Source organism: Epinephelus moara, chromosome 6, assembly GCF_006386435.1.
Source record: "Epinephelus moara isolate mb chromosome 6, YSFRI_EMoa_1.0, whole genome shotgun sequence".
NCBI lineage: Eukaryota > Metazoa > Chordata > Actinopteri > Perciformes > Serranidae > Epinephelus > Epinephelus moara.
Window position 1 is genome coordinate 20,096,022 of NC_065511.1, and position 26,329 is coordinate 20,122,350.

The window sequence follows — 26,329 nt, forward strand, 5'->3', positions numbered from 1 at the left end:
CAAAACATTATTTGATATGCGCCTCTAAAAGGCTTCTAACGTTCATCCGTCTGTTCTTAACTAAGTGTCTGCTTTACCAAAACAAGACTTTAACATAAACAACAGCAGAGAGATTAACTTTTCTTTACTGTGCTAACAGCACTGATCCTCTGCCAAATGTTAGCCTGCGTGTGCACGCGTGTGTGTGTGTGTGTGTGTGTGTCAGAGAGAAAAAGCAAGAGAGATAGCATTAAGGGAAGTCCAGGTAAATCTCTCACAGCCAATGAGAACACCTGCCAGTGTCAAAGCAGTAAGGTACACACACATACACGCACACACATTCAAACAATACATTCAAACATTTTTAAATACATGAACAAACACACAACCGGCTTATGAAACAAACAGAATTGTTCATGCTGTCTCTTTTGCCGTCTATCTGTCTCTCACACACGTTCACATCAAAGCACATCCAAACTTTCAGAGAGAGGCGCGACCTGAAACAGCCCTTATCTATCAGCCGGCGGACAGCTTTAAGCCTTTCTCCCATTTTGTTTAGCTATTGTTTCTTTTTCCACCTCTCTTTGTTTCTTTTGCTCTTTTCTCTGCTGCCCTCCATCTCTGCTCCCAGTGAGGTAAATGGCTGCTGAAAAGATAATGGAATGTCTTCTGGCTTGGCCTGGCCTCTCCATCTTCTACGGCTCTTGACACCACATTGGGAAATTAAAACAGGGGGCAGGGAAAGAGAGGGAGGGGAGGAAAGTAAGGAGAGGTGGCAAGAGAGAAGACAAGAGGGAGGGAAAACAGAGGAAAAATAGAGAGATAGAGGAACAAGTGGAGAGAGAAAGTGTTTTGTGTGTGTGTGTGTGTGTGTGCGTGCGCATCGGTGATCAGGGTCAGTACATGGCACCGAGCTCAAGGGCTCTTCCCACAGATAGAGGAATCAGGAAGGAGAGGCTGAGTGGACCGGGACTAAAAGTGTAATCAGTTTTTTGATTGGAGCAGATGACCCGACACTGACCGCTGCAGTGCCATCCAGTCGGCTGGAGGTGTGAAATAACAAGGCTCTTCCTCCAAATACAACTCTGGTGTTGTCTATTCCATATAATCAGCATTCACGACTCACCGGGGAAGACGCCTGTGTGCGTTTACAGGCATGTGTGTGAGAGTTACAATGCCCAAAGTGGCAGAGGAACATAAGGAGGGAAACTTTAGAAACTATAGGCAGGGATATAAAAATAGCTCATAAAGAGAGAAATAATTAAAGTCCCCCTCGGCTCAACAAAGGTGTTTTTCTTATGTTTATGTCCCCTAAAATGTCTGACCTTGACTTTACTGACTTGTATCTGTGCAAAGTATGTCGCTAGAGAGGCGTCATCCAAGCACCAGGAAAGCTACATTAGATAAGTCACAAATTCGAAAGCCAATCTAATTCGGAAACACATATCGACGAGGGAACACACTTCCACACAACACCAGCAAAGAAACCTAAAACCTCCAACACAGGATGGACTTGTCAGTACAGACGGCGCGAGTTTGCATTAGCACAGACAGGGTTCATACACATTTTTACCAATAAATTTCCATGACTTTTACATGCCTTTAAGGCAAAGTTCCTTATGTTCCTCATTCCCTGAAATGTCTGTGTGTAACGTTGCATAAACCATAAAAATAAAAAAACATTTCAAAATGAACCTGTCAGTTTCTTTATGAAAAGGGGCAAGTACATATACTATACTTGAGCACCTGCGTTGATGCAAGTCTTGGAGCTATCTGGCTGTCAGGGAAACATGAGCTCAAAAAAGCTGGGTTGTGTTTTCACATGACTCGTAGGAGAATTAGCTACTTTTAGCACCCGTAGTACCTCTGCAGTTAGGGACTCTTGTCCCTAACTGCAGAGGTCCCTTGTTTGATGGTGGTCGAAAGTGAATCCCTGCAGCTGACAGCAGGTGTTACGTTGGTCACCAGGGTAACAACATCTGTTGCTTAATCTCTCCGATGTTTTCTGTAATGCTACCCATTCTAATGTGCACTGCTCTTTCACTGGTCAACCTTATGCTGGTCACCCATAGTTGGACCTATCTCTACACTTCATTTGAGCACTGTGCCCAAGAACACCTCTTCCACACATACAGCAAGTAACCCGGGCGAATGGAGTGCAAAAAAGTGTCCACTTATACTACAAGCAACAACAACATTTAGGCAGCCTAATGAGCCCTGAGCAGTCTATGCAAAAGCTTCCTGTTGCTCTGAAAATAGGTCTGAGGTGCACTAAGCATCACCAAAATAAAACCAGGGCGAGCGTTTTTCCAAACAAGCAGTATGTTGCTTCGCCTGTTTGCAGATGCTCAGAGCAGATTTGGACATCGTCATTGGGAAACACTGAAACAATCTGATGTTTGTTCACTCGCTTGTTTGCATTGTGTAGGTAGAGATGGAACACAAAACCTTCCGCAAGCACTGGTGGTGGGCGAGGTAGAGGCCAGATCCAGAATTTCTCAGTAAGGGAGAGTTGATCTGCTTCCAGACCCTTTTAACGTTGTTTTAAATTAATTTTATGTGGGAAAATAATGCTATTAATCATAGCAGAGTACTTTTACATACTTTAAAACATGTCTGAAGGAGGACTTTAAAGTCAGAAAACACTCACTGCCCAAAAACCAGTAGATCCACTACAGCAAACATCCTTTAAGCCTCTAAATCTGCACTTAATCATTTGTGAATGATTGATTTTTACAGTTAAAGCCCACAACTCGATCAACTCACAGACTCGTCTTTGTGGTCGCCCCTGAGGTCGGCGTAGGAGACCCTGTAGCTTTCCACATGGGGGTCTTCCAGCTCCCATGATGCCTCTAAGCTCTGGGTGGTCTCGTCACTCAGCAGAAGGTTTCTCACAGCCTGACGTGCCACTGTGACACCACATCACAGACAACAGTTTAGTGTACTGAGTTGCTGTAGGAGATATATATCAAACATTTACACAAGATCTTGGCCTAAGTCACGTTTTATCCACACTTAATGTGGTTCTGTAAACTGTGGATCAGAAAAATGTCAATCAAATTGCCAGTGTGCTAAAAGAAAATCATAACAGCGACTGTCAAAGTGCCAATATGCTCAGACAGCTGTGATGTGCTGGATAATAAAGTGGCACTAAAATCTGGCCCAGATGGAGCTTTTCTTTTCTCAGGAGTTTAAAACAAAAAACAAAGTGTTTGTCTTTCATCAGTCTCGATAACAGCTTTAAACCAAGTAGACATGTTTTAAAGTCTATGCAGTCCTGGGCGGATTAAAGCCACTGTGAGGGCTCCATACATAATGCAGCCTTAAGCTACAAGCCTTGATTTTTAAAAAACAAAGGCGACTTGCTGTCTTTTAGCCGACCACTTTAAGTTGTAATTTTCACAGGAGCACTTGGAGTTTTAAACAAAGCAGATGTGCTGTTTTAAAGTTTCGAGTATAGCGAGCAGGGAATTAAATAAAAGGAGACATGTTGCTTTTTTTAAAAAAGTTTTTAAAGCCCTGAGTGTAGAAACTGCTCTGACTCGATTAGCTGTGGCCTGCTCCTCATACGAAACATAATCCAGATGGCCTCCGGGTCGCCTCTGAGATAATGAAGTTTGAACCATAGTCCCTGGGTGATGCCAACTTGGTAAACACACTTATAAAAACAAGAAAGGGCTTCCAAACTTTTTTCATAAGGTGAATCCTCCTTGGGAATGTAATCAATGTTTCAGTTTTGCATGCATCAACCTCAGTCAGAAGAGACAGTGTGGAGCTCTTTTAAGCTCTCGGTAATTCTGGTTTTGCTTTCTGAAACTTAATTAGCGACAAAACTCTGCTATGAGAACTTGCTAGAACTGTGGTTGCACTCTGGCAACATCAGCATACCCTGGAAAACTAGTAGAGTCTTTCATATTTCAATGGCAATAGACTTTCTAGACAGATGCCTTGGCTTGAATCATGATTAAAATTTGGCCAGCCTTGCTGCAAGGAGAGTTTTTTGAAGTAAGTACCACTTAGCCTGCTGCCCACTGGACACATGCAAGTAACAGATTTTAACTTTCCTAACATACAAAAAAATATACATTTCACAACACAAGTTTAACCTTACATGACATGCTCAGTCGCGTCAAGTCTTTTGAAGTTATCATTAGACCATTGTTACACATGAACACTGAGCGTGATGTTACACAAAAGGAATCTTGGACACTTCTTACCTGTGGTTGCCGTAGCAATCGTTGTTGTCTTGGCCACTGGAAAAATACAGTGAGCATTAATCAGATAATTGGATAGAAGCTCTCAGCAACAACTCTCTGTATCAATAACTAAGGTAATTAGACAAAAATACATAACGAATCATTGACGGGAAAATAGATTTTCCTCTACTGTGATAAGGTGCGACAAACAAAATCAATGCAAATGGGCTCATGCAGAGTCACACTGTGAACTCAGAAATGCAGATTTTAATGTGATTGGACTGGTCTGTTATTCTCAGCAGACAGTGGCACTCTGGTGAAGAGGGTTAGTTGGGTCACTGGCCAATTTAAACATCAGTGCAAGCGGGGGGTGGGGGGGGAATCTTCATTCATGAAATTAGATTTGTCTTTTTCTCTTATGTCTGGAAAAGTTTTTGGATGCTGACTTTATAACATTTTGCATTGATTAGATGTGTCAGTAACACAACAGATGTACATGCTGCTAATCAATACAGCCTCCTAACACTTACATGTGGTCTCTATCACAGAGACGGTGTCACTCTCTGATTCATCTTTGAACACAGCCGTCAACATAACTTCGTACTCAGTGGACGGACTCAGACCGGTCAGGATGTATCTGTTATCACTTCCACTCAAGACCACCTACAAAAGAGAAACACACATACAGGTCTTATATTACGTTTGACTTCCAACAAATTCTTCTTTCCAAAAAAAACAACTAATCAAAGACGTTGGCTGATATCCTCAAACACGTCACCGTGTGCTCCTGCTGTTTTATAACCTATCTTCAGCAGTTCATTCAGGTCAAAGCATTATAGAGGACAGCTGTCAGTTAATCATCACGTCACACTTTCATCCAGAGTTTTAATCTGAGTTTGGGCCAACGATAATATTGCATGTAAAGGTCTCTGTAGTACCAAATGAACTTGACTGGGAATTAGTGAACAGCCAAACGTAATACATGTTGTCGTGTCTCATAATGTGCTGTCAACATTTCAGGTCAGCATTTTTTGTTTTGTATTTTCATTTGTTGTTCCCGTTTTTTTTTTCTACAAGTAAAATAAACACAAAGAGTCTCCTAAGTTACCCTCAAGATGTGATAAAAATGTTGGGCATAAACCAACAGCCTGACAAGATTATTTATACTCTAAGTACAACACCAGACTTTCAAAACCAAGGTCGTCGCTGAGTTTCAGGAGAGAAAGCTGCTAAAAACATAAAATAACAAAGCGCCTCGGCGCTCGTAATTTAAGGCAAGAAAACAGCAGGAAATGGTGGTGCATATTTTCAGAAGCTGGTGTCTCTGAAAACAAACTGTTGTACTTTGTGTGTTGATTTGGTTGTAATACTCTTACTTAAAATATGAGGAGGTACAAATTAATTTAATCCTCATTAAAAATGCACTTAATATATATACTCTTTATGTTAATCCTTATCCTACAACATATTTAACACACAAGGACTGTGGTCCCTGGGTACCCCAAAAATAAACTACTGTACGAAACAACTACCACAGCAAAACGTTAATTTATTTCCTCTCAAAACATTATTATCTATGTCGTGAATAAAATCTGACAAAACATCCAAAATTAATAGATTATTATTAATATTTTAGGAAAGTTGCAGTTAATTAGCATTTTGTGTAAAATGAAGGTATTATTTTCATCCCGAGTACATACAAATTAGTATTTTGGTTCTGGTATCATTTAGTTTTCTGTAATCTCAAGTAAACATTATTGTAGTGACTTTTTAACAAATCAAAATGTCTAAAAAAGCCACTGAGAGGCGAACAGGTGAAGTTGTTCTGGACGCGTGTTCTGGGCTAACAATAAACCAATGCCCAGTGTGTTTTATCTCTTTGGATTTGGTGATCCATTTTTTCTCAATACAATATATATGTATGTGCTCACCATAACACAGCAGGGCGACAGCATTGTCCATATGTAATCATTATTCCATTCAGCATTGAGTTTACATGCCAACACTTTTCAACATGCTTCCACAGCACGGTCAAAAACTCTTTGCCTCCCCATTCCACACACCTGATTCTCATCACCTGGAGCTTACCTACACATGAAAGCTCCACCCGGTGTTCAGCTTAATAACTGTGCGTATATTTTTAAGTTTACCTTGTTAAGATAAGTATGGCTCTAAATTTTTTTCGATGGACACCTGCGAGCTAGTTCAGGCTTTCAATTCGAGCAGCACTGATTCACACACACATCATAGCTCACTCTCCATATGTCATCTACAAAACACACCCTCCCGATTTGGTGGTCTATTTAAGGTGCAAAATCTTCCCAGCTCTCCCTTTGCCTTGTGAATGCCGCTGCTGCCCTTCATCAGTATTGCTGCTCACTCTTTCCGCCCCACCTCCACCTCAGCATCCACCTGCAGACTCCAGCTAAGAGGGGAAATATTTAATCATCACTCCCCCAATATCTCATGTAAAGAAATCTGCGTGGAGCAATGAGGCCAGAGTTTAGACGCCAAACTCTAACTATGTTCTGCTGTTGAAATAAACATTTCAAAGTGAGTTGTCTAACTGAATTACATTTATGCAGTGAAACCAACCACAATATAAAATTATCTAAATAAACCAACAGTCATTAAAACTTCTGTCTTTCAGTACAGAGGCAGATAGAGGCCTTGGTGTCAGTGTGACCCCCTGTCAAAACAATGGTTAAGCAAATGGTTAAATAAATGTAATTCAAATTAAGATTTGTACATGATGTAAAATAAAAGGTGTTTCCATAGAACTATGAACACTACACGCTGCAGGCAGTTATAACACATGATAGAGCATACCGGCATCTGACAGGAGGAGCAAACATGTGCTACTTATTGTCTGTGTTTCAGGAGCCAAATGCAACATCTTTGTCGAGTAGATTTTCCAGCCGAGTGTTGGACATCCACAACAGCAGGTGGATTTTTTTCTTGAACTGATTAATTGAATTTGACAGTCATAAAGCATTTTATTATGAAGTTATGTGATGTATATTTGACTTTGAACATCATCTTCAGCTTAGTGAAGAGCAGTATTTAGGGTCGTCCAAAGAGCATGAGGAATACTGTTTCTGCTGCATCTAAATCTGTCTGTAAACTGAGTGATGAGTGCCTGATGCCCGCTGATAGTGTGTGATACTTAAAATGAGGAACCATGGCAAACATGAACGCAATAAAAAGAGCCATCTTTTAAGATTGTATAGGTAGAATTGGGTGCTTTTGACCTACTTCTAATGATATGAAGTCGTTATGAACAAATCTCTCTGGGGTCTGCAGGTACCCCATTCACTGAGGGTTTAAACATCTGAATAAGGCCATTGTAGGACTAAGATGATCATATGAGTAATTCAGAAATGTCTGGTTTCCCCTGAACACAACAGCGTAGCCAGTTGGATCAAGTGCTGCTGCAGGAGTCCAAACGACCACTACAATTTGTCCAACATCAGAAAATGAGTCAGACCCCAAGGTAAACACCAAGAGGTCGTCAAGAGTACAACTCACTTCCATGGAGAGCGACACTGAAATTGGAATTTACTGTAGATGACTCAATAACCATATTATGTGCAGGAATCTGTTTCTTTACGGAGCCCTTTGAGGCACAGTTACATGCTAATTTCAGCAGTGGGGCCGGCCATTTGGGCTTTCCCGGGAGCTAGTGCATCTTTAGTGATTCATTCTCTCCCTGTTCTGTGTACATTTCCTTGCGTTTATTTAGATAGATTTCCTTATTTTACAGCATTGCCCTCTGTGGTATTTGTCTGATTAAAGAGTGGAGTCAAACAGACATTTTATTGATTAACAAAGTGCACAAAAAGCCCCGAAATCTGCTTTCAGAGAGGTATCAGGGTGCTAGTAAAACAAATTAAATCCAGACAAAACAGCATGATCAACAATGATATAATTTGCTCCTCTCATGAAGCCCTATATTATCATGAATTTTAATCTGGGTAATCTCTCTCTGCTGGTGTGTCTGTGTTTGTGCGGCTGTTCGACTGCATTATGTTTAATCTCCTCTCAGATACAACAATACAGAGCGGTCGGTGGATGTGTGTTTATGTGTGTACATGTGCAGAGTATGTGGGTGAGAGACAGAGAAAAGCTGCGTGTATCCCTTTCTCTATGCTGGCGGAATTACCAGCCCACCTCTCCAACTCCCCAGAGTGTTATTTTCAGCTCTGATGACTCTCAGCAAAACACACAAATACAGAGACAAACTCACACAACATGCACACACACACACACTCTTACAGACCTAAGGGCTCTATCGCTGCCGCCCAGCTGTCTCTAAACCCCAGATCATGGTAATAAAACACCCAAGCCATTAATTTCTAGATTTATTCAGCCTTTATTTATACTCAGCCATGCCAAGGGTTTTACCAGCTACCAGTAGAGTTGTTAAGCATATATGCCAGTCCATAGGCTTCCCTTTATCTGAGCATATGGAGCGCAGCTTCCTCTGGAAATAGAGATAATACACGCACCCCTAGCTAAGAGACAGAAAAATCAAAATCCATGCAGGTTATTTTGATGCTAAATCATACACTGGTGTAATATCTGTCAGCTTGAGGAAGTGAAAATACAAGTTTGTGGCTAGCTCATAGCATTGCCAAGGACTCAGACTTTTCATGCCTATACTGTTGTCAACATGATCTGTGAAGATGATCTTCGCTGTGACAGTTCACTTCCTCCGGGTGAAAACACATCTTTAAGAAAACTGCATCTAAAGCAAACAACTTCACATGCTGTACTTTATTTGTACCGACCTCCTTTGTGTCGCCACCTGTGAACGGTGCCCAGGACAGTCTGTAGAGGACGATGTCATTGGCTGAGTGATCCCAGCTGACCTGGAAGCTGTCGGTGTCGACATCACTGGAGCGTAGATCCAGAGGGCCAGGAACTGGAGCTGAGAAGTAAAAAGAGGTTTTACTTTTTTGCATTTTATTTTACTTTTCTTTTTCTTTTGTTTTCATTTGCATATCATTTAGAATAATTCTGTTTTTCCTGTTGGTTTCAGTGATATTTCCACAGAGTTCTGCACTCATTTTCCCTTGTGATGCCTCCCACTAAGCAGCACAAACCCACATTCAAAGAGAACTGACCAAAGTAAGCTTGGCTGGCCCTGCAACTGCACTGCTTGCTGAAACTTTCATGGAAATGTTGCATGAAACATTTACTGCTGTGGTGCAACCACACTTAGCATGGTTGTTTTAAATGCTAACACAAACATTAGCTATAATTTTCATTTTATTTTTGTTTCCTCAAATACCTACAGCTGCAATGAACTGAACATCCACTTTGGCTGCACCAGGCAAGAGTAAGAATCAAGCTGTGTGTCACTGGAAAATGGCAGAGTTAAAATACGATGTTTACTGCTGTGGAACAAGTGGTATGGTAAAAGCCATATAACCATGGGCTAGCTACAATGTGAAACCTGGCACAACCACTGACCAGGATATAAACTGCTGCTTTCTGACTGCAGGGGATAATTTATTACACACATTTTAAGTGTTTTTTCAGTCTCAACTTACAGCAACACTTTCGGTGTAAACTCTTATCATGCAGGTTCCCACCATGTCACACATCTCCTCTTAAAAAAAAACCTTAAAAGTGTCGAAATATTTGTGGTAGTTCATGAAGTTCTCCCCCTCAAACCTGGCCCACTGAACAAAGTTTGCCAGAAGATAAATAAAAATCAACGTGGCCCTTTAGAGTCAGTAGTTTAAGGGTTGCTTGCCAGAAATACATTCCTTTTGGCTGACTCAGCACTGGAGCCCAACTGCTTGTTGCTTAAAGGGATATTCCTACAAATCAATATCTGTTAGCGTGACGGAATAGTAAGGGACAGCGAAATGACCTTTTAATGTGAGTGGGCTATTATGCCGAGGTGTAAATGAGACGGGCGTGCTGCCAAAAAAGCAGAAAGACCAGTAGGGGTAATAAAATTCAGCACTGTTTGGCACTGAGAGAGAAATGGTTTGCCTTCTAATAGTATTGGTACAACTATTTTCAGGAAATTGAGACAAAATTGTCCTCAGCAAAGATGGAGATAGGAACACCAAGTCCAAACACCAATGTGTAAGACAAATTGGACTTTAATGAAAAAACAAATTAACAAATGTACTTGATAATTGCCAATGGCACCAACAATGGTTATCTACATCTGCCCATATTTGAATTCAATGATTGCAATGAGCCCTAAAAACTGACCACAGAATCTTCTAATGTATCCTTACAGCACGAAAGCGACTTACTCGTAGTGAATCCGTCTGTGAGAGGCTCTGATTGGCCTGCATCGTACAGGGCGAAGATGGCCACTGAGTACTCCATGAGAGACGTCAACCCGCTGAGATCATAGGAGTTTACTGGACCCACCTCCACCTGCACAACACACAGATACACATGACATATCCATACCAAAAACACAGCCATGCCTCTACAAACACAGAATAGTTCAATCACAGTCAGCCAAAAGGGTAACAAATCCCCGTGTTCTTTTAGTTTACAGTTGTGCCAAGACAACTGGAAGTCAACCAGCCTTTCCAAAAGCATAAACTGTAGTAGTAATGTACTATTTGGTAAACACATTGGACACAGGCATTTATATCTACTCTGTCTGCATATTTTCCAAGCTGATTTATGTCAGTGCTCGATACTCATTCCAGCCTGACCTTTTCCTACTGAGAACAATTCCTACAATTAATCCAGGGTCCAACATAACTAATGCCCAGGGGCCAGTAAAAGTTTATACAGGGCCCTGCAGGCAAGTGATGACCAATTAGAAGCTGCGACGAGAGCAACTTTTATAAGATGTCATGATGACATTATGTCATCATTTTGACAGATGAAATGCATCATGATTTGCTGAAATACACAAGGGGAATCCGAAGTGCATTATGGGATGTACTCTTAATCCACCTCACCCTCTTACTTAAAAAAAAATGTTGTCAAAAGAAACCAGAAGCCATGAGAAGAACAAGGGGCTTTCTACTTTCGTGGAAGCAACAATACTCCTGGGTGAAAAACAGCAACTGTGGTATGTTTTGTGCAGTTCTGCATATCAACATTACAAACTAATAACTACAAAAACAACCAAATCTTAACAGAGCTTCAGTGTTGTGCACTGTATGTTTAATAAATCACCAAAATTACAGAAAAACAGGCTGGTGAAAATATGCAAGGGGCCAGTAAAACTCTGATCTACTGACCAAACAGGCCGGCGTGGAAAAATGCGACACTGGACACCAATAATGGCCTGTTTGCTCCGTCCTTCCTTCCTCTTTTTTTCACTTTGTCCTCATGTCTTCTCATTCAGACAGTTGCAGATGCAGACGCATCTTAAACACATTAAATCATGGAGACACTCGTATCACACACACCTCCTCGGTGATTAATCCGTCCGTCTTGACCCACATGATGCGGTAACCTTTAACTCCCCTGGGCACGGGGTCCCAGCTGATGTGGGCGGAGTTGTGAGTGATGTCAGAGAACTGGAGGTTGCTGGGAGGACTCAGTGGTACTGAAAGAGAGAAAGAGAGCAAGTGTTTGATGTGTGTTTGTAGCTCTTGCTGTTTTAGCTTTGTGTGAAAATTGTTGGACTGTTTGTGGGTTAAGATTTGTTTTTACAGTTAGGATTAAAGTTGAATTGAGGTTAAGTTAAGGATAAATGTTCAGAATGAGGGTCCTCATGAGGACAGAGGGTAAAAATCGTATGTGAGTGCATGTGCCAAACTCACATGTAGTTTCCTGGTTTGTCAGAGGGTCACTGGCCTCCTCCCCATACATGGCATACACAGTGACGGTGTATTCAGTGTGAGGGAGCAAACCATCCAGCTCCAGCTCGGTCACTGCATCTGACACCCTAACCTGGGAGAAAGACACACAAGTGCACACATTACAGCACTGAAAACAAAACTTTACGTCCCTCTTCTGACACTGATTACACACCTAAAAACTCATCTCTGATCAACAAAATTACATATTTATATTTTTTTCCATTAAAAAAATCCCTTTATTATTTTAAATGGCTTAGATTTAACTCTACACCTGTCTCTATCTCCACCCACCCCTCAGTGACTCGCTTGAAGCTTGAGCATACCTCTTCACCTTCAACTCTGCACATTGCTCTTTACAACATTAGAAACATAACAGTAATAGGTAACATGATCCTACAGCTTGACTATGTTATCAAACTGCTAATACTGTGTTGCTAACATTAGATAAACCTTGTTCCTTGTTTGTGTGTGAGTGAAACATAGCTCGCAAACTACTGATGCGTTACCACAAGATTCAGCAAAGCCGTGATGCAGTGTATAATCACACACTGGAGCTAAATGATGTCCCTGTTGTTTGGTTCTGTGTCAAAATGCAAAGGAGGCATATAGAAGGTACTTTGTAGCGGCTCTATAGCGTGATCTCTGTGCAAAAGGGGCTATAGGTACACTGCAGTTCCAAGGTGAGAATGCTCAGCCACAGCGTTGACTGCTTATTTAGCTCCTGATATGTCTTGTAGCATTTAAAAAACACCACAGGGACACGTTAACATGGAGGGGGTCTTTACGTCTCGCTGCTAAATTGCTGTTTAAAACTGTGAATTGAAGAAGCAGTAATATATTCAATATGACTTTATTTTTATTTTTCTCTCTGTTTCTTTCTTTCACTACCTCCTTTTCATCCGACGCTCCATCATCTGTAAGCGGTGCATACAGCAGCATGTAGCCAGAAACTCCATCCACATCGTCCCATCTCGCCTTCATGGTGCTGTGTGTCACATCAAACAGCTGGAGGCCCGTCACTGTGGGATGGGCCACTGCACAAACACACACAAACACACACCAACACACAGACAAACACACAGCACAGTTCAGTCATATTGATAAACCGAATCTTTTCAAGTTGGTCCTGATTGAAAACCACTGTCTTATCTTCCTCTGTGCTTATTTCTCCCTGCATCACAAGGGCATCATTTTCAATATGCTAATTCAACATAAGCCTTTGTCATCAACTTGTGATCTCAGATGTTGCCTGAAGCATTGGTGTGCGGTTTTGTAAGTACATTTTCTGCATATGTGTTTGTGTGTAAGAACAAACTTACGGGTTGTTTCTGATCCTCTGAGAGCTTCACTTGCCTCGTTTGCGTACACAGCAAACACAGCCAGCTGGTACTCAGTGAGAGAGCTGAGATGCTCTAACACTGCTGAAGTCTCACTGCCGTCCACCACCGCCTGGGGTCCCGGAGCATGAGTGAGGAGAGGGGAGAGAGCGGGGGGTGTGAAAGATGGATGGAAGGGACAGAAAAGAGAGATGGGGTGCGGAAATGGATGGGAGAAGAGGGAAGGAGGGGGACAGAATGGCAGGGAAAATGGAAAGTGGGGCAATAAATGGGAGAAGGATGAAAATGACAGGAAGGAAAGTGCGAGGAAGGCAGGGCAGGAAAGAGGGATCGAAGGAGAATGGCGGAGGAGGGAAAACACAATCGATTTATTGAACGGCATAAAGCACAAACGTCCAAAGCAAGAGAATATTTTCTCATTCTGATCTGTATGGATGACAGTTGTGATAGAGATTAGGTGCGCGCTGAGCCAGCTGGAAAGGTCTCCTCACATGTGGCTCCAGAACATCTGGTCCCCGTAAACCCAGCTAAGCACAAGATTTAATGGTTTCTGTGGTCAAATGTTCTGGAAAAATCAAGCAGGTGTCTCGATCAGCCAGAGTATAATTTCTAGTGAGCCTTCTTCACCTGCACGGATGTTCAGGGGAGTTGTGAATGGAGGGATGAGAGCGAGAGGGTTGGATGAATGATACCCCCAGCGTCTCAGGGAAAAACAGCTCAATCCATACACTTGCCCAAAGACCCAGTAACTCCCATTGGTGCAGTAAACATGATGGAAAAACAGAGCATACCCTGGCCTAAACCCTTCTCTCTGTGCTCCTGCTGAGTTTCTTGACCTCAGTATTTCTTAGGTCTTGCTTGTGTGCGCATGTACCGCTTTCAGATGACAGTGAAATGCAGTGTGTGCGATGTGTGATTTGTTTGTGGTTATTTAACTCCCTCAGCTTTTCCCAATTTAACTCGGTGAAAAACGCTTTTTCGCCACAGTAAATGATATTGTGTTCCTCGTAAAAACGCAGTATTTACCTCCTGTGGTTCTCCGCCCTGAGCAGGGTAATACACCACTCTGTATTTCTCTACGTTTCCAGTGGCAGGGCTCCATGACACCCTAAAGCTCCTGGCCGTGACCTCTGATGTCACCAGCTCAAGCGGTGCCCCTATCTGCTCTGGTGTGTGTTCTGAATACATAAAAGAAGAGCAAAAGGAAAGGATAAGAAAACAGATTATATCACATTACATGAAATTACTCCCTGTGATGAACGTTTGAGTAGAAAACCACACATGCACTGAGGATCAGAGTGAAGGAGATAGTGCTGAAATCTAATCCAAACACACTAGACTGAATTTATGGTGTATCTTTAAAGACATCCTCTTTCTTGTTTTTCCATTCTACATCTTTATTTACATGGAAATTAAAACTCATTGGAGGACAGAGTGAGGAAGAGAAGCAGGAGAGGAGAAAGAGGAGGAAGTGTCCTAAAGTAATCAACATTTCGTAACAGGATATCATTTCTGTTTGGCTGTAAATCCACAACCTCGTGAGTTATTTGACATTAAGTACCAAAATGTCTGGCCACTCAAGCTCCAGCTAAATATCCGGGACTTGATTAACACTTCCAAATACAACCCACTCTACGACTACAGCTGGCGTTAGGCTTGTCATTTCAATGTGACATTTTATAATCCAGTTATGCAAAGACACACTACAGAAGAGCCACTTGAAAAAAGCTAACTTGACTGCTAAAAAAAAACTGCCTTACATTAACTTAATTTGCCTTGAATCATCAGAAGAGGCCTAAGTGCTCTTTTTGTTGTTACCATACTATCTGCACAAAAATACATCTCTGTGTGAAGGTAAGACAGGAGCCATGCAGGGTACAATTTCTGGCACTTTTCATGCAACACGATAAATGTCTTCCTGGAGAGAAAGTCTTGAAAATATGCACCTTTTCTCCTCGTATTTAAACGATATTGCATCTCCTCCCTCTTTGTGACAACTGGCTTTTCACTCTGCCTCCCAGTGTGGCCGTTTGGAACAACGATAAACCCTTCTGATATCTGACAAGGCCTGACAACACAACATACAACCAATTCTTTTCTAGTATAACCAAGCCCTTACTCTGTTTGATGTCCTTGTCTTGCTGCTCCACCTGTTCACACACCGTCTTGGTCAGACCCTCTACAATGGAGCTCATGACGTTAAAGTCGGCCACGTTGTAGACGTGAGTTTCGTCCGGCTCTGAGGCGATGGAGTGCAGCTCGTTCTCATCAGCATTCTTAACACCTGGGAGAAGGAGGTCAAACATAAGATTTAGAGACAACACTGTATTATATGTGTGACAGACTGTCAGTCTTCTCCCTGAGCAGGGCAGTAAGTAAGATCAGTCCAAAGAAACATCATTGAAAGGATTTAAAGAGACAGAATGTGACTCTTCCTAAGACTTTTTCCTCTTTTGCAGGTGTGTGTTCGTGTTTTCCCTTACCAATAGCAAACAGCTCAACACCAGCATTTCGCAGGCTCTCCGCCGGAGGTATGACATCATCCTGGGACTTCCCGTCTGTGATGAGGATCCCAATCTTGGGTATACCCGTCCTTGAGCCAGACTCAGGCTTGAAGCAGTTCTCCAAGATGTAAGTCAGTGCAAGGCCTGGAAAGAGACAGAGGGAGAAAGGGAGGAGGGATGAATGAGGAAGACAGAGGCAGACGGACCAGTGTGCATGGATGTCAAACAAAAGGGGGGAAGGAAGGAAATGGTTTGGATCTTCCTAACAAACTGAACCAGTATTAAAAGCAAACAAACTGGTAGTATCAATGAAATCAAGCACCTGTTAGAGTGTTTCCTCCTTTGTATGGCAGGTTCTTAACGGCATCAATGACGGCATCTTTACTTGAGAAAGTATTTAGATGCCACTCTATCCTGGGGTCACCACTGTACTGAGCCAGACCTACAATCACACGCACACACATTAAATTTACACCATACATTACAACATGTCCTTTTCTTATATGTAGCTAATATACAAAAACAGTTTCAAAATGTGACAACTATGAGGCGATAAAAACACTGACACAAGATTTAAAAGGCCATATTGGCCCCACAGTGTACCCATCTGTTCCAGAGGGAAAGAAGCAGGGACCCACCTATCCTTGTCTTATCAATGCCAACATCAAAGGCATTGACCAGATTTTCCAAGAACATGCGGACCAGCCGGAAGTTGAGCCGACCGATACTCCAGGAGCCGTCCACCAAGATCACGATGTCTGCAATGGCCTCAGTGTGGCACACAAACTGATCAGCTGTAAGAAGGAGAGAGGACAGATTGACATGAATTTTAAACTAACAACTTCTAGACACAAACAGACAGAATACGGGACTCACAAACAGAGAATTGAAAAGAAAGTTTCCGTTTTGTGTGCACACTTTTGATGTGCAGGTTTCTCAGCCAATACTCAGAAAACACAATAAATGCACACGTCCAGTCTGCAGGTTTCAGGTTGTCTTTATTGAATACACAGAAAAAATAACACGGACCATTTGCTTTGCACACAGTACAATAACACAGAATACAATAATATGCTTTTAAGTGAGCCACTCAAGCTCTAACACATATCCTGCAACTGTCTCTTATCTTGCTCTAAGAAAATGTTCAACACATGATGTAAACATAGCATTGTGAAAGCTTCCTCTGACTTATATGGTGTTGTTTTTCCCAGTATCTATCATAACCCTTTCATCTTGAAATTAATCTCTAAACAACCTCACTTTTCATTTAAAGGGCAGTTTTAAAGGGAAATCTACACCTGAAACCTCCCACCTGAAAGTCACAGCAAAGATAGATATGAGTCATTATTGTGGAAGGAAGCACACACACACACACACACACACACCACATTTATTCATTTATCCTGATTTCATAACTGCTTATCTTGTCATCCTTACCTCTCTGACATCCTAAAAATGAACACATCTGCTTAAAGTTGCATCATAAATCCTTCACCTGTCTTTAAAAGTAACAGAGAATAATCCAGAATATGCTGATCAGCTTGGACATTTGTGTCTTAATGATAAAGATAAATGAGAGTGCTGACTGTAGGGAATTATTATCTTGCGTTTTTGCTCACAAAAGTATGTTAAGACAAAGATTACAATGCAGAGAGATACTGTATGAGTCAATGCAGACAATGCAACTGCTGCTGATTAATACTTTCACCTAAATCAATTCACATGGAATGAAAAGAGACTTTTTTCTTTAATATCTCTATTAGGAACGCAGAGTGAGAGGTTTTATTTCTCACTATGCTCTGACAACAGATGTTAGTTTAGTGGCTCAGGTGCATACTGGGTAATTGCAATGTCCTGGGTGAGTCCCAAGACCTTCGTTTCAATTTTGTTTCCCTTGTGTTCCCCTCTCTGTACGCTGTCAACTATCAACTGCAAAATAATCAAAATAAATACAATAAAATAAGTCCATTTTTTATTTAGTGGAAAATGAAAAAGAAAGAAAAATGTCTTCCCCGGTCTGATGGGTATTTGTCAGAAATCCACACAAGCATGAATGACTCTCTTAGCAGCACACTAAATGGATAGAAAGAGCCGAGACTTACTGTATTTTGGCAAGCGGTCTTTTTTTTCCCTGAAATATATATGTAACATTTACTGTACCACCTGCGCTATCATGTCAGGCCAACACTATCTCAAGCTTGAAATGCATAAAAGACACATTGTGTAATGATAAGCCACGCAGGAATTCGTTTCAAGAAGTGATTTTCCAGACAGAGCCTTCTGTCTGCTGTCTGTGTCTGTCTGACTGTTTGAACCATCCATCTGCTACAGACGGCAGACGGAGGAGAGAAGAGAAGACAACAAGGTCAAGAGATAGCTGACGACAATCTTTGATTTGCAAATGCATAGCATAAAAGGCGGAGGTGCTATTCTAAAAATACTCCTCAGGTAATGTTTGGAGAAAGCCAAGAAGATAATGAATATCCTTCAGGGTTCAAGTGCAAAATGGTCACAGGTGTTTATTTTGCCAAAATGTCCCATTCTTTTTAAGGAGGAGGGAGGGCATTTTTAAATAACCTTCCATATCTGCTGCCCTTTAGAGTGGCCTAAACTGGACAAGAGCATTATTTTAATTATTCAACTATCCCATTGAAAAGAAAGGAGAGGGGAAGTTGTAACTTAGTTTGAGAGTTTCAGCAAAATGCCAAAAGGCTGAGAGGCCATGAAGTGTAAAGACGATTCTTTGTAGAGTTTCCCTTCTTACAAAACAAACAAGCATGGCCTTTAAAGAAACTCTAAGGTTAAAGAATAAAAAGAAAGAGCCATGACTAAGCTGCGGGGAGGCTTCTTTAAAAGCAACGCACACAAAGAAGAGCTGAGGCACTCTTCTGCGATATAAAGTGAGGGACATTCAGGGGGTGTTAGTATCTATAGTAACTGCTGTTGACACTGTGGGTAAAGACAGACGAAGGAGTCGGTAAACAGAGGATTAGAGGGTCGTAATCATTGCTAATTACAGCTCACTGGTCATTCCCAAGTCTATTGTTGGCAGAGTGGTGAGAACGTCCTTCAACTAAGCAAAACACTGGTGTTTTACATATGAACCAATAATCAAGGTTGCCCCTCTCCTTCACATTATCCCCGCTGACGTCTGCAAACAGTCGGTTTAGTCGGATAACAAGGGTCGTTTTTCCTCAAGAAATCGTTTGCTGCCATTCATTCTTTTATAGTCTGAGACACAACTTCCATAATTGCCGAAGGTAGATAATTCCATCTCAGTAAACATCAAACCCTGACTCATAGTTTTACTGTTGTTTCATTATGCCCAAGTTGAGTGTGCTCGTATCAGTGTGTGCCTCAGTTTTCTCTGAGTTTCTGCAAAACCTTGCAAACTTTACCGTATTTTTTTGCAGGATTTCATTATACATGTTCATTTCAAGCAGCAGTAGATGTCACGTAGGTTTTCTTAAGTAATTAAATTCTTCATCAGCTTTACATCATGCCTTATATTGAAACAATCATATCTGTAGCATCTCTCTGAATATAATTTGGTAATCAACTGTCAACCTTTAAAATGACCTTTCCTGGATAACACTCCATGATCACATCTGAATATCTCTGGCAAACATGTTGCAGATGTCTGTAAAATAGACAAAAAGACACAAAGAATATCGTTAAGGGAGACAGAGGGATACACAATGGTGTTTCCCTCCCAACAATGGATGTCAGGGAGAATGCTTCCAGTATCTGACTACTCTGCTTCTGATTCTCTCTCCCCTGATGGCTGCCTGAGTGCCAGACAATAGCAGGCTTGTCAAAGGTCCCTCCGCTCCGTCTTAGCCCCATCTGCCTTTCTTCCTCTCCTTCTTTTCTTTACTCCTCTCCCCCGTTTTTTCTTCCAGTCTAACGCCTTCGCTGCAGGTCAAAGTGCAGTTACTGGGGAACAGTGGGGAACTGTGTCTCCGCGTGCAAATGAGGGTGAAAATAAGTGTGAAAGGGAAGATGGGAAACAAGTGAAGCAGGGAGAAAAGAAAAACGGTGAGAGGGAAATACTCTGTATTTTGATTCGATGAAATACCGCAGATATATTGATGGATTCTGCAGTATCTGTTCTTTCCTTTGTACAAGGCTATGGTTACTGTTGTTGTCTCTGCCTCTCTCCACTCCTCTATCTCGCTCTGTCCATCTCTGTGGCTAACTAATATGAGACAGGCTTTGTTTGGCACAGATCTCTTTCTTAAACACTCCACTAAGTAAAACAAACTGCCATGGCAGAGCACAAGACATGTCAATCTCTGCTGTAACGTGCGCATGTGTTTTTTTTATTTCTATTCACATGGGGACCAAATGTTCATACGAGGAGGGAAGAATTATGAAAGTCCTATCGAGTGCTGACACATTTGCAGCCCTTAATTTTTTAACAGGCCTTTAAATGGTGGAGACGTCACAGTTCAGGTCAGATTAGAGTTTAAGGCTAGAGTTTAAGGAACACTTACCATTTTTTTACATAGTGCATTAGTCATGGAGGGACATGTCTTTACCTGAATAATGTGCCAAACCTTTGTATCTGTATTACATTTAACAACCTTTGTAGTTCCACCGTCCACTGACGGTTTCTGACGTCATGGGTGGCACACATACTACTACTGCAGCAGAGTTTGGCTTGTTTTATTCTCTCTGCTGGAGAGTATATTACACCACAGCCAGCTGCTGGAACCGAAACCCTCATTTCAGTCAACCCAAATGACTTCTTGGTATACATGACAGGAACCAAGTACTTCAGCTTTACTTGCCTACAGCGTGTTTCACCATGGAAATGAAACTAAACAAAGTGTTTATACTTGCAAGCCAAGTTACTTTGGCTTAAACTAAACAATGTTCAAATGTTCAAGCGAGAAAACAACCAGCGCTAACATGAACAGGAGACTGTCTGTCCACTGAGCACATATTTCTGTGTCCAAAAGTTGTATGTGTTTATGGTTGAGATGTGTTATCTGCAGTCGTTACAAGCCTAGCTGTTCATTATCCTGAACAGCTGTTTTGCAACTGCAAAAATGCGGCCGTTTTTATGGGTGTTTGCAAGCATATGAAAAATTATCTTTGAACGTAGGATCATGTATAATCAGAAATACTTGGTTTTGTTTGCAGACACAAGAAATTCACACTTACAACGAGGTAAACACACTCATCCTCAACCTTGGCTAATCTTACAGGCATATTTTACAGTAGGTGTTACTAATTGCATCTATGATAGCTTCATTCAAGTCCCAACAAGTCGTGACAGTGTGACCATGAGCCAGCATGAACAAAACCAGAACCTTGAAATCAAAGCACCTATATTAAATTGAGTCATTATTAATTCTGTTATTTACACTTGTGCTTTTTCCTACTGTGACATAACATTATCTGTACAAAGAAAGGCTCTACTGAGAACCTGACACACAATGAACTCCTTAGTACACACAGGCACTGAAGGACAGACTTTCTAGGCAAAGTCACGACCAATTTCTCTTTTAATATGAACTGTGGTGAAATTATTGTTAACGTAAAAACCACAAAACCATCCCGTCCTGTGGAGGCCCAGCACTGTAGCCTCCCCGTGTTACTCAAACATTTTCTGTCATCAAGCTAAATCTGCAGATTTGTGTCCATGTCTGCATATTCGCTGATTGTGAACCATGAGGTTGGCTGAACTACATCTGAACCTTATTTGCATAGAAGCACGTGATTAGAAAAGACGCTGCCATCACCAGACCTTTTTACACGCGAGCACACAATTGGACAAGCACCAACCGTAATTGGCATGCAAGCATGTGATTAGACAGACCGTCCACCTGGTGTCTATGAGAGAGGGAGGGACCACATTTTACAACCCACGGAGCAGCCTGCAGTGCTGTGGGAAAAAAGTATGTGGCTCCCTTACAATTGAATTAACTTGTGTGGGAGTGGAGAAATGGCTATTAAAAATGTGAGCGCAACAATGGAGGCCACTGTTGGCTGGCTGCAGCTTGTAGCGGAGAAAAGACAGGCGTGCAGCCATAAAGACAGTAGGCGTTTTCAGACTGGAGGAACTCTGTCATAGTGCTAGGAACCCGCCTTTTTGTTGTGTCCACACAGCAAGACCCAGGAATGATTCTTACAACGATGTTTTGATGGACTTCTTTAGCTCCTATTTTTAGAGTTGGTACTCTCACAGCACAGTGGGAACCATGACTGACGCAAGTGTGCAGTGAACGGTCGAACACAGCCAATGCAGCTTTCAGCAAGCAGCATTTTTAGAAATCTGGAAGCGGTGTAAAACAGACAACACAAAACATAAACTAAAAAAGAAGAAGAAGAAATCACGGACAAATGGACTGACCGTGAAGTCCAGGTTTTATTGAGCACATATGTGACAGTATAAATACAAGACGTTTTAGACTTGTACATATATGTATCTACCAAAATACTATTATTATTATTATTATTGCTAAAATTAATGTTGTGATTCAATGTTACTGTTTGCATCTCTCTTATCTCTTTCTTATGTGTTGCCAAAGCACAATTACAATTTAAGGCAGTGAAAATTCAAAAACAATGAACAACATTGTATTATTACAAAATCATAGACATAAATTTTAAAGAAAAAAAACTAAATAAGGGGCGTCGGTGGCTTAGTGGTAGAGCAGGCGCCCCATGTACAAGGCTATTGCTGCAGCAGCCCGGGTTCGACTCCAGCCTGTGGCCCTTTGCTGCATGTCACTCCCTCTCTCTCTCCCCCTTTCACACTTGTCTGTCATATCCATTAAAGGCTGAAAATGCCCCAAAAAATATCTTAAAAAAAAAACTAAATAAGTGAAGGAGTAAACAAAACGGCAGAGTGTGAACTATATGTTGTTGTGTTGGTTGTCTCTTAGGCTGTGACATGCACTGACATATCTTGACATATCCATTTCAGTCTGGTCAGAGAGTGAATCAAAATCATTTAGTTTCCATGTATTTTTTGTAAAGAACTTAGTCCTGATGTCTTCATATGTGCTACATCTTAGCAGGAAATGTTGCTCTGTCTCCACCTGTCTCTGGGGACACAGCTGACACAGCCTGTCTTATCTAGGCAGCCAGGTCTGCCTGTGTCTGCCAGTCTCTATGAGCAGGCTGTGATCACCGAGTCTGTATGTAGTCAGTATCCTTCTCAGTTTCTCATCTGTCACAGCGATCAGGTAGTTTGCCATTATTTACTGTCTGTTTAGGGCCAAATAGCGTTGAAGTCTGTTTGGGGTTTTTGTGGTAGATGTCTAATAGTTGATGTTCTTTTTCTTAAGCGATGATTTGGTTGGGCTGGATTGTGTGAGGGTTGCTGTGCTGTTAGAGGAGGTGAACCTCAGGACACGCTGGCTTAGAGGACTCTTTCTCTCTGTCTCTCTCTGTCTTAATGTATCGTTCTGTCATTATGGATCACTGCACATTTATTATGTTGATGTGTTCTGTACATGCAACATCTATTGCACATCTGTCCGTCCTGGAAGAGGGATCCCTCCTCAGTTGCTTTTCCTGAGGTTTCTATCATTTTTTCCCCATTAAAGAGTTTTTTTGGAGGGAGTTATTCCTTGTCTGCTGTGAGGGTCAAGGACAGGGGGATGTCGTAGGTAAAGCCTTCTGAGGCAAATGGTGATTTATGATATTAGGTTTATACATAAAATTGGACTGAAATTGTCAGAGTGAAAGTTACATTGCTATACCAACTGCCGTCCAGCTTACAGTACATCATTTCAGCCCTTGAAGGTATATAGTTGTCAGGGGAGCCCCCAATGGCAGTTTCTCTACAGGAGTCCCCACAACTCTTTGGTTTAAAAAACGCCTAATACCAAAGACAAGGAACAGAACTGGGAACTACAAGAGAGGGGTGACATAGACAAGTAGTGCAAGTCACAGTTAGTAGTCGTAAAACTTGTAGCAGTAACACACAATTAAAGCACATAGAGGTTTAAACACATGCACATGTTATCGCAAAGCAGACCAGATTAATTAAAGCAAGGCAGATTGCTTTGTAATCTCCCACTCCCTGGAAGTAACACACACTCAAACATACGGACGTAGTTGGGAGAGTAATGCACAATACACAAACAAATAAATACAGAGACTCACACACACAACACATCTTCAAACACACACTCTTATCTAGTTTAGAAAACTTCTACACCATCTCCCTCCCCGCTCTCTCTCTGTTCTCATTAACAGTAGTTCTTCCCAGCCGGCCTTGATTTATTGCTGACCTCTATTTAGCCAGGGATCAGACGGAGTGCGCTGTCATTTCAATCTCTCTCTAGTTAAGTTTTATTTCCCCCGCCACTGTGATTGTGTTTCAGTGTCTGGAATTAACATTGAGAACAGTGACAGGCATGCAGATAGATGGATAGTAGCAGTGACAGTGCCCACATTAGTGAGAACATTTCCTGTATTCTCTTAGCGAAAGTTTGATTCTCGCGTGAACCCTGCCTTCACAAGAGCACTTCACCCCTAACATAAGGCTAATTTATTACAAAAGTAATTGGACATTTATTCCCGACTAGTTTAACACAAGTTGATATGTTTGATTTTGATGTATTAATCCACTCGGTAATAAAATACACTTCAGTGAGATGATGAAATGGAAATATTATACAGTAGGTGAACTGCCCACTTTTATGGTCGCCCCTGTATGATATTTTCTCAATATATCATGTCAGGATGAATAGTAATAAGATCTATTTCTCCTGCCTGCTGTTTATCATGTAGAAGCTAGTGTTTTAATATGAGCAATTTCCTGCATGTTGTAGGGAAAATGTCCACTTTAAATCAATACAGTCTGGTCCTTTCCACCTCATCTGCTCATGTGTAGGTGTGCTTTCTAAGTGCTCTGCCAAAGTGAGATGAAAATGTGGATAGCATTTAAAGGGACAGATACAATGAAGTAAAACACTGACCTGGCTGGACAGTTTTCCATATCATAACTTTATGTACACCTGTTTAACCATATGTGTCAAAGAGGAGACAAAAAATTCTGGTTGTTTCATAACAAAATTCCATGATCCTCACTTTCCAGAAGATAGTCGTGTTAAAACAATTGTTTGACCAATAAATTATGAACAAATTAACTGCTAGCTTGCTGCCAAAAAGGGGCAACATCTCATTTGATTTATTTTGAACATTTAAAAAAAATAATAGAATTTATTTTAGAAAAAAACCTACAAACCAGAGACAAACAATAAATCATGAGCAAACTTACAATTAGAAACATAAATTAACATTTCATGTCCGAAAAAGAGTATGAAGAAGCAACTTGCTTGTCTAGCCCTACGCCCCCATCCCAAACTATACTAATTCATCGCTAATCAAACTATTATATAAATACACTCTCCTCACCATCAATCAACCACACATTTACACCACTGCACTTCTTAATACCTGATAACCAATATTACCCCGTGTATAAAACAAATACGAAAATACGTATTGAGAATACTGACAACAGTATCACCCTGAGTGTGCTTTACATTCCCTCTAATAATTTCCATATCTTGTGAAGATACTGTCTTTGTACCTCTTTTTAAACAGTCTAATATCTTTACTTTGTTTGATTTCTTCACCCAGTGAATCAATCACTTTGGATAAAAATACCCATTTTCCACCAAATTATCTCTGGTTCTTCAACAGGTTCTGTTCAGGATTCTTGGAAACTTGGTGCTATTTTGTGAACCAGCTAACATTTCCACCAGTTTTGATCAAAGCCATTGTAATCAAGGATGTGTCATCATTGGAGGGTGTTGCACAATGCACAACAGAGGTAAACAGTCGTAATAAAATGGCAGATCGCACTGATAACCTGCAAGCTTTTGTTCTGTTATTACATATATTTGTTTTTATCCGAAATACCAGCATAGACCAGCTAATAATGAGACCACTGCACACTCCTTTTTTTACCCCAGCAATTTCTCGCTTGACCTCTCTTTCTATTCTGTAGAATTTGATACGCCCACTGATGTCATCATGGTTCTCCCTTTAGGTAAAAAAAAAACTGCTATTTTTTGGTTCCAGCTGGAAACCAACTTTTCAGGTCAAAGCCAATTTATTTTTGGTGGAAATGCCCTGAGCAGTTCAAAATTAGGTGTGGGAACTGAAATGGAACCAATTCCATGATGGTGAAAAGGTGAAAAGGGGTGAAAGTGAAACTTATCTGCTTTAACTTTTAGTCCCGTTCAGAAAGGTCTAAAGGAAAGGCGATGCAACTTGTTCAGGGAGCACTAAATGGATACATGAGCATCGGATTCTACTGTGCGAGTTGTGTGGGAGTTTGTAAACAGATGTTTCGATATCGTTTTCCTGTTTTTAAACGCGGTCCCCATTTAATTGAGTGTAGCATTAGTTCAGGCAGGACACGATGTCAAGCTCAGTTCACATCCCAGCTACATCAGCTGATCTCAAACAGCCAATCAACTGATGGAGTCAGCTGATAGATCACATGATTCCTTTCTATGCAAACCAGTTGGCAAATCTCA

At 41.3% G+C, this 26,329-nt stretch overlaps 1 protein-coding gene across 1 annotated transcript in view; it reads right to left on the reverse strand.

Moving 5' to 3' along the window:
* Window positions 1-26,329, reverse strand: part of col14a1a (collagen, type XIV, alpha 1a) — a 171,401-nt gene that overhangs the window by 103,693 nt on the left and 41,379 nt on the right. The window contains exons 6-19 of the mRNA XM_050046615.1: window positions 16,454-16,609; window positions 16,138-16,257; window positions 15,795-15,959; window positions 15,431-15,595; window positions 14,338-14,489; window positions 13,294-13,423; window positions 12,863-13,008; window positions 11,936-12,065; window positions 11,579-11,718; window positions 10,454-10,580; window positions 8,966-9,105; window positions 4,706-4,838; window positions 4,197-4,232; window positions 2,746-2,888 (exon numbers count right to left, since the gene is read on the reverse strand). Of these exons, the coding sequence (XP_049902572.1) occupies window positions 2,746-2,888; window positions 4,197-4,232; window positions 4,706-4,838; window positions 8,966-9,105; window positions 10,454-10,580; window positions 11,579-11,718; window positions 11,936-12,065; window positions 12,863-13,008; window positions 13,294-13,423; window positions 14,338-14,489; window positions 15,431-15,595; window positions 15,795-15,959; window positions 16,138-16,257; window positions 16,454-16,609 (1,883 nt within the window). The remainder of the gene's footprint in view (window positions 1-2,745; window positions 2,889-4,196; window positions 4,233-4,705; window positions 4,839-8,965; window positions 9,106-10,453; window positions 10,581-11,578; window positions 11,719-11,935; window positions 12,066-12,862; window positions 13,009-13,293; window positions 13,424-14,337; window positions 14,490-15,430; window positions 15,596-15,794; window positions 15,960-16,137; window positions 16,258-16,453; window positions 16,610-26,329) is intronic.